At 39.5% G+C, this 8,687-nt stretch overlaps 1 protein-coding gene across 2 annotated transcripts; it reads left to right on the top strand.

Moving 5' to 3' along the window:
• Nucleotides 1–2,481: 2,481 nt before the first annotated feature.
• Nucleotides 2,482–8,262, top strand: LOC131320369 (protein ALP1-like). Of its 2 annotated transcripts, XM_058351065.1 has the most exons (3): nt 2,502–2,911; nt 6,885–7,840; nt 8,165–8,262. In XM_058351065.1, exons 1-3 carry the CDS (start codon nt 2,776–2,778, stop codon nt 8,165–8,167), a joined length of 1,095 nt encoding a protein of 364 aa, XP_058207048.1. In that variant the 5' UTR covers nt 2,502–2,775; the 3' UTR covers nt 8,168–8,262. The 2 variants fall into 2 exon arrangements, with proteins under 2 accessions (XP_058207047.1, XP_058207048.1); XM_058351064.1 differs by lacking the exon at nt 8,165–8,262 and having other exon boundaries at nt 2,482–2,911; nt 6,885–8,163.
• The last annotated feature ends 425 nt before the right edge of the window (nt 8,263–8,687 follow it).

The following is an 8,687-nucleotide window of genomic DNA, read 5'->3' as shown; positions in this document are numbered from 1 at the left end:
GGTCTGCAAGGAAGTCAAAAAAACCTAAAAGGCTTAATTGACTTTCTTGGATTAGGTCTGCTTTATTAAGTTGCTTCAGTTCTTGTTTGTTCTTGGTGTTCGGTGTATTTTTTGTTTTATTGTACTTGTTCATGTTTTGATGTATATGGGATGATCTTGTTCGTCGAAAAAAATAAAAGAAACAGAAAGCCTTGGGTTAGGGCCAACCACTTAGAGTTGTTTGCAACTCTTTCTTATGCAAGCCCTAACTTCTTTTTATTACATGCTTATTAAATATTGAATTCCTTTGTTCTTTTTTAACAAAAGATCATCCCATTCATATTAATATAAAAAATAAAATACAATAAAACAAACAACAAAATAAGAAAAGCCAGCAAAAAGATCATCCCAGATATGAAAGCAAATTACAACAAAATATAATATAATATAACAAAACAACAAGAAAAGTCGCTTAGCGCCGATGTTAGACCTAGATCTCCACTCATGGAGCTGGGTGGATAGAGGATCGCCACCGGATCTTGCTCCCGCCGCAAGATCACCACCGAATTTGCCTTTAGACGCCTTCATCGTCACCGCTGGAGAGCTTAGGAAGCCGCCGCCCAAACCAAACCAATTTGGATCTCCAAAACCAAAAAATGGTAGGGAGAGTGGGAGATCTCTTCTCCCTAAGGAGAGAGTCTCAACCATCTCGCAATCATGGGGTAGGACAGAAGAGGAGAGAGGCCGGATTAGTGGGGGACTGAGAGGGGAGGAGGAAGGAAGAGATTAGAGAAGGGAAAAAAGAAGGGGGAAAGCGGGAAGGGGGTTTGAAAACCCACGCCCAAACTTTCTCTCTCAACTCTCTAGAACTCTCTTAGCCCAAACGTGAAGAAACACAGCCTTACCCTTAAGCATCAATTGTTAGTGGGATAATTTTTGGCAGTTGAGATACAATAGATTCAACCAAATGGAGCTAATTCAGTTGGCCAGGACTCTTGCATCTCATTAGGAGGTCAGGAATTTGAGTCTTTCTACCTGCATGTTGGTGTTCTTCCATTAGGATCACAAATTAGTTCGGCTTGTAGTTAGGTTGGGTTTATAGTTGTTGAGTCATTAGACTTAGTCATCTCGTGGGCTCTCATACATTTGTTGTAGTGTCTCGTAATTTGTACTTTGTAATTCATACATGATATAATGATATCTTCTATTAATTGACAGAAGTTAAAGAGATGCGATAGACTCTTCAATGATAGTGAAATTATTTGAAAGTGATATTTTTCACTGACAAATCTAACATAGGTAGATATTGACACTTGACTGAAAGTGTGAGGGCAAAACAAGTAATTGGTGCAAAGTGTATTTTATCCATATTTTAAACACTGTACTTAGATTAACTAAATTAACCAAAGAGATTGACTTGAGATTTCGGGGTTGCTCGCTAATAGACCCAACAGCAATTATCGGGAACTTCAATCGATCGAGAGGCTTTAAATCGAACACCATTCTAAGGTCTTCATATGGAAACCTTTTAGTTGCTATTAGCTCTTTTGAGTTCAATCCATATAGAGTTTTACTTTGACTTTAATTGGGACATTCGTTAGTGGACAGTGAAATTAGTCCCTCAGAATTAGCTGAGGTACGTGTAAATTAGCCTGAACACGTAAGTTATAAAAAAAATCATTGAACTAAAACGAGTCTAGAATCTATTATCTATCTTTATTTTTTACCCTGTGGAGATGGTGTCAATATATTGACTGAAATCCACTAAGAATTTCACACCTCAGGAAAATGTTAGAAAAATAGTGCTAAAAATGACTAAAGGCATAATCAATAGATGAAAAAAAATTCCTAACAAAGACTAATAAATGGATATAATATCAATGAATGACATCAAATCATACAAGAAAAAAATCTAAATAAGACTGACATTTTGGTTAAGACCTGAGATTTTAAGAGTTTATTTTTTCCTACACTGTTTAGTTTGAAACCTCAATTGGACCATCTTTGCTACAACTCCATCACTTCATTATTGTCATCTCTCCATCACCACTATCGCTCCAACCACTATCATTTCCCCATGATATTCTACTGTTACACCATCTCTCCGCCGCCGCCGCCGCCGCCGCCATCACCATTATCTCTCCACCAAACCGCCACGTACAGATCACCACCATTCTTCCACCGCCACCATAAACACATAGCAACCATTAATGAAACTAAAAGATAAGAATTGCAATAATTTTTTTTCTAATGTTTGTATCAACCATCTGATTTTGATTTAGCTCTTTTTTATCAAACAATTTTTCAACTGAAACCTAAACTTAAAGAACCCAGCATTCGTAATTTGAGTTTTTAGCTTCAGTTTTATCAACAAAACCGTAGTCAAAGACCGTGTAAGCCGACACAATAAAATGAATTATGGGAAAAAAGTCTATTAATAAAAAGAAAATAAGCCCACACAAAATGAAAGAACGGCCCGGCCCAGCCCCCCCGCCGCGCCCCCCCACGTCACTTGCAACGCATTCGGCTCCCCTTCGATTCTTACTTCGCCAAGCAAACATCACTGCATGCTTTGAAAATACAAAAAACAAAAACACGCCAATGAGCTAACCAACTCTACCCCCTCTGCAACCAACGATCTTCGTCTTCAAATCCTTCTTTCATCAGATACCATAATCTCCCATTCTAGTTCCGATATCTCTTTCAAATCATTTTGGGTACTCTTCTGGTTTTCTACGGTTCTTGCTTGGTGGGTCTTTTTCAGAGGCTTTAATCTCCTGTTTTCTTTGAGCTCCAATGGGACCCATTAGAGGGCTGAAGAAGAGGAAGAAAGCGGAGACAGGGATTGACCGAAATGGGGCCCACTCTTCCCCCGGGAACCAGGCCCACCAGGGCTTGGATTGGTGGGAAGACTTCTCCAAGAGGATTACTGGTACATTTGACTTCACAATCTCCTCCTGTTTTGCATTTACTTTGTTCGCTTAATTTCTTGATTTGTGTTGGTGGGTTTTGGTGGATTTTTTTCCCCAATGTCAGTGGCCTTGTTGTTTATTACTGAAATGGGGTTTACTGGGCTTTTAGTTAGGTTTCCTTTTATAGCTGTCAAAATTCATGGTGATGATTGTTGGCTTTTACTTATATATGCTGATTTTGAACATATAATGCACTTGGGTATCTTCCCCTTGGTGTTGTATTCCAGTATTGTAAGTATGTTTTTGTTGGACATTAACTGTAAATATTTCATAGCCATGTACATGTAACGGTCCGTTTGGCTGCCAAGAAAACACTGTTGAAGGAAATATATCGATGAATACGTCGTGTCATATTCAAGTGTTGCTGGATTGCTAGAAATGGAGTTTCTCTTATTTTGTTAGATAAAGCAAATGTATTCCTGTTTTATCTAGAGGAAATTCGTTGCTTGCCTGGGTAAACCCATCTTAAGTTTTCTGATGGTGTATACATGATTTGCTGCTAGTGTAGAATGCTTATGCGGAAACTTAGCCATTTTGGCCAAATAAGTGTTTATGACTGCAAAAGAGGTATTTTGGTCAATTGTTGTATTTGGTTAACTAGTTTGGGGACGGTGTGAAATTGGAGTTGTTCAGCTAATAAACAAAGTTTAGTTAATTTAGAGATGAATTGGTTTGAGGTCTTTTGGCTAACAGTGGATTAAGTCTTAGAGATTGTCATTTTGAAGTCATGGGCAACTTAGAGGATTGGCAGGATCCATTGTTTGATGTAATGGTTGTAAGGAAATTAGTACCACCGGGGATGCTATCTCTTTCTAAGGCCCCAAGGTTCCCAAAATAGCTCTTGGTCCTCCTAGCCCTACCCTGTGGAACCATCATCTGGCTGAATGTGGCATGGGTGGGAGAGCATTTGGGGGGTTGCTTCGCCAAAGGGGATCACAACCAACCCGGGCAATTACTCTACAGCTTTGTAATTACTGCAGTACAAGGACTCCATAAAAGAATTTGAGACTCTGGAAAGGCTACTTTCAGTCGATAGAATCTGAAACTACAGTAGGAATAAGCGTGTCTTACAGAAGGGGTGAAGCAATCATAACCCTAGCAGTATTGACTGATCCCACTTCCCATTTATTCTTTCATGAGGACATCCTTTGGTTGGTGAATAGGGGAACATCAGTTTCCCTGCAGTAGAACAGATGCTTTTGACATGCTTGGTTAGCAAATAAAAACCTCCGGCCATTTATTTCATTCTAGTCCGGTTATTGCTATCTCTTTCTTTCGAGTGATTTGGGGAAAGAGTGCACCACCAAGGAGAGGTGAAATATCTAGAAATAGGAAATTGGAATAGGTGGGACATGCTGGTCTATTCTATATCTATGTCACGTTGATTGTTTCGCTCAATATGTCCTCTCCAGGCCCACTTGTGATTTGAACAGAGCATAAAATTGAAGTCTCTTCTAATGCACCCATGTGCTTTCTGTTACAGTCTTGGAAAGAACGAGATCAAAAGCACTAAACAATTTCTTGTTAGGTTCACAGGCCACCAATGCCAAAAGCTAGCTATTGAGGTGCAGGTGCTCTCATGCTTGTATACTGCACAAAACCTTTGTACCCAAGCGATATGGGACCTTTACCTTACTCCCTCCCCATGCAAAGCATGCTAACTCAGCAGCACATTGCCGTGCACGCCCGTGACGTAGATCCTATGTATTCCAAGGTACCAGCTCCTTTACCTTGCTACAACAGCTAATATTAAAGCTTCGACCCTCTCAAACCCCAATCAATGGGGATTATATAAATCACCCCTGAAGTGCAGAGTCTTGGTGCTCTACCACCATGCAACCCCTATTTTAGGGGGCTCCATCATCATCAGGTGTGAGCTAATACCTGAATGGATGAATGGGTTTTACCATGATACCATGTTCGACGGTCTTGGTTGAACCAAACTCCAAACGCTAGCTATATACTGCACCTTTGGTAGCAATGCGGAACTTCGCTTTAACGTTTTCTTCATTTTTTTTTTTTGGGTAAATAACGTTTTTTTCTTTTGTTTTGTTTTTCATGACTGCATCCCAGAAATGGTTGGAGACTTCAAGAAGTGCATAATGAAATGTTCAACCACATTTGAAGCCCGATAGCTAATTAGGGTAAAAGAAATTATTTATTCACAAGAACACCGATTATAAATTATAATTGTCTGGTTGGGCTTCTTGTAAATTTTGGTAAGAAGCAGGAAGCAATTTCTTTACTTCCTGCCCTTCTTTCTTCTCACTGTAAAGCAAATATCAGAAGCACTCGTAGGAAACATAAAAAGAGAAACTGTGATCAATTTTACTGTTCCTCGTGGTGACACCGGTTTGCTAAAGAAGTGTCGGACACATTGCAGAAAGAGTGTCGGAAACGTGTCCGAATTAAGATTTTTATTTTCTAATTATGGACGCTGAAAAAAGAGTACCAGACACATGTTCGAGGAGTGTCGGCGTCCGACATGTGTCGGACACGGACACGCCACCTTCTTTTTAAGTGTCCAATGTCCAAGCTTTTTGGTACAGGATTGCCACATATTTTTTGGGCTTCTGAATCAACCTCCGGTTTAAAATGCTAGTTTTCTTGCTGACATACTTAAATATATGGCTATTCGTTGAAAATAGAACTCTCTATTCTTCAAAGTGACAATCGCTTTGCTTTCACTCGGCGAGGAGGGAGATTGTGAAGGATGTTGTCCATCGACTTAATGTGTTCATTGTTAAAAAAAGAAAAGACATGCAAGCATATTAGGTGGTTGATGCACTTTAATAGTATAAATGAATAAACTACGTATAAAATATGTAAAAACCTAGTAGGATAGATTGTTAACAAAGGATACTGATGTCTGTAAGCCATGAATGCAGTACAATGCAGGGGCTTTATATTCAGGTCCCCATTTGTAAAAACCTGGATCCTCAAGCACCGCCTATGAAACACTGACACTCCTAGAGGTCGGCGTGCCCCCGTGTTTGACACGGGAACACACGGCGGACAAGACAAAATATATATTGGACATGCCACATGGCATCTCCAATAAATTTAATTAATTTTTTTAGAGGGACACGGCAGAGACATGTATGAGGACATTACAGGGGTTAAATGTGTAATTTTAAAATTTTTTGGAGCCTAAATGTGTTTCTTTATATATTTTTGGTTAAAAGTGTAATATGATGTATATGTGATACTTTTATATATATTGAAGCTTCATGCTTATACATCTAACCATATTTCCACTGGCATAAAATAAATATTATTTTTTATTTTTGCCGTGTCCCTATTTTTGAAGAAATTTTGTGTCCCGTGTCCGTGTCCGTATCCGTATCCGTATCCATGCTACATAAAGCACCGCTAAATAAAAGTAAAAATAATTTTTTCGTTTATTCACATACTTGAAAGAAATATTGTTTACAATTGTAACTATAAATAAAACAACTAGCTCAATGGAAACTCTAACTATCAATCTCTTCTGACCCTTGCTCCTGAAGCCACCCTACAAAAAATAAATGTAGCCGAAAAGTATACAATGCACAACGAGAATAGATAGAAGCGTTCATAAATGAACGAGTCAAATTACACATCCACATAATAGGATACCCGGCTCTCCACATAAAAGACACTCAAAGGATGCAATATGCATGTTCTATCTAGTCGGGTCCAAAAGAGCTGTTGAAGTTACCTGATTCCTAGTTGGCTTTTTGAGCATATGGTTCGTCATGTCCGGGAAATTTTCAAATTTTACTATGACTTATGACACTAATATGGTCTATTGGTCTGCATAGCACCATTTTCAGGGCTAATCTTCGCCTGCTTTTTGAAAACATCCATGCATTATGGTTTGCTATATATTTGTTTTCCACCATGTATTTTGACTGGAATGTTGAATTCCCTTTTTTGTTTTTGGGCTTTCAGGGCTGTCATCCCAATCACAGGATCCCCCTAAATTTGAATCTTTTCTCAAGATTTCAAGAAGGACATTTAGCTACATCTGTTCACTTGTGAAGGAAGAGATGATGGCTAAGCCAGCAAACTTCATCGATCTCAATGGAAAGCTTTTGTCCCCGAATGATCGAGTTGCTGTTGCTTTAAGAAGGCTGAGTTCAGGAGAATCTTTATCATCCGTGGGCAATTTACTCGGGCTAAACCAAACCACCGTCGCCCAAATAACCTGGCGTTTTGTTGAAGCCATGGAACAAAGAGGGCTCCATCACCTAAGGTGGCCCTCCGCGATGGAAGAGATCAAATTGAAGTTTGAGAAAATTGGAGGCCTCCCTAATTGTTGCGGTGTGATCGATACAACCCACATCATGATGTGCCTGTCCACGACCGATCGAGCGAGCAACGTCTGGCATGACAAGGAGAAGAATCACAGCATGATCGTCCAGGCTATTGTGGACCCTGATATGAGATTCCTTGACATTGTCACCGGGTGGCCAGGAAGTTTGTGCGACTCTGTTGTGCTGAAAAGCTCAAGTTTTTTCAGACTATGTGAAGAAGGAAAAAGACTAAACGGAAAGAAAATAGAAGTGCTAGAAGAAACTGAATTGAGGGAGTATGTTATCGGGGATGTAGGGTTTCCCCTATTGGAATGGCTTCTAACACCGTACCAAGGATGTAGGCTTTCTGATTCTCAGGTGGAGTTCAATAAACGGATTTCTGCCACTCAGCTGGCTGCACAAAGGGCGTTGGCTAGGTTGAAGGAAACATGGAGGATTATAAATGGTGTTATGTGGAGGCCTGATAAGAATAGGTTACCAAGGATTATTCTCGTTTGCTGTTTGTTGCACAACATAGTTATTGATTTAGACGATAAGGTGCAACGCGAGATGCCCGTTTCTGATCATCACGATTCTGGTTACCGGGAACAGGTTTGTCAATCAAGTGACAAGACTGCTTCTATTATAAGAGACAAGCTTTCTCTCTACTTATCTGGTAGTTTGCTTTCTTGATAACATCTCTGTGTCTCTTTGTCGTGGGTTAATCATTCGTCGATGACTTGACCTTAGTTTGTTTAATTAGGAAGTTTAAAGACAAGTGCATGATCTATTGCAAAACAAGCAATTCATGAACTCTCATTCTTCTTCCTTGTTTTGTCTGAAAGCAACTTCGTATCTTGTTTTTTTTAAGAGTACTTTGTATCTTGTGGATCAGTGTTTTTCTAACTTTTGCAATTCCATTTTCTGTTACTGCAGTAGATCTTTATTTTCTTGAAAGTATTACTGGTTTCCAGGGGGAGAGAGATTTTTAGGTCTTGAATCATATTTAGCAACATCGGTAGTTGTCCCAGTGGAGAAGGGCTTCCTCATGCTCAAGCTTGAGCGGCTGGTTTGGATCCGCTTTTTGGTTCATTTTGGATCATGAATTTGTGAAAGAGATTTAAGAAGGAAACGAATGACGTATATTTTGGATCAACATAAGTTTCTTTGGTTCCTAGTATTTTCCTTTCATTGTGTAAATTAATTCCCTCCAAGCATAGCCATGGGCCAGGTTAGAGTGGGAATGTCAAGTGTCAAAAGGAAGAAAAAAAAGTGTCATCTGGCTTCTGTCACTAATGACTTGTAAATGTTAGTTGAAGTACCCGTAAGCTGACTCAAAGTCTCAAACATCAAAGCTTTAGAGTTTGTAACTGTTAGAAAAAATATAACCATAGTGCGGAAGCGGGTGGTTCGGGTTACCTTGCGAACTTTAACCAAACCAGACCTTTGTGTGGATGGA

Source organism: Rhododendron vialii, chromosome 3a (assembly GCF_030253575.1).
Source record: "Rhododendron vialii isolate Sample 1 chromosome 3a, ASM3025357v1".
NCBI classification, from domain to species: Eukaryota; Viridiplantae; Streptophyta; class Magnoliopsida; order Ericales; family Ericaceae; genus Rhododendron; species Rhododendron vialii.
Note: the sequence above shows the minus strand (reverse complement) of the source record. Positions and strands in the feature narration are given on the sequence as shown.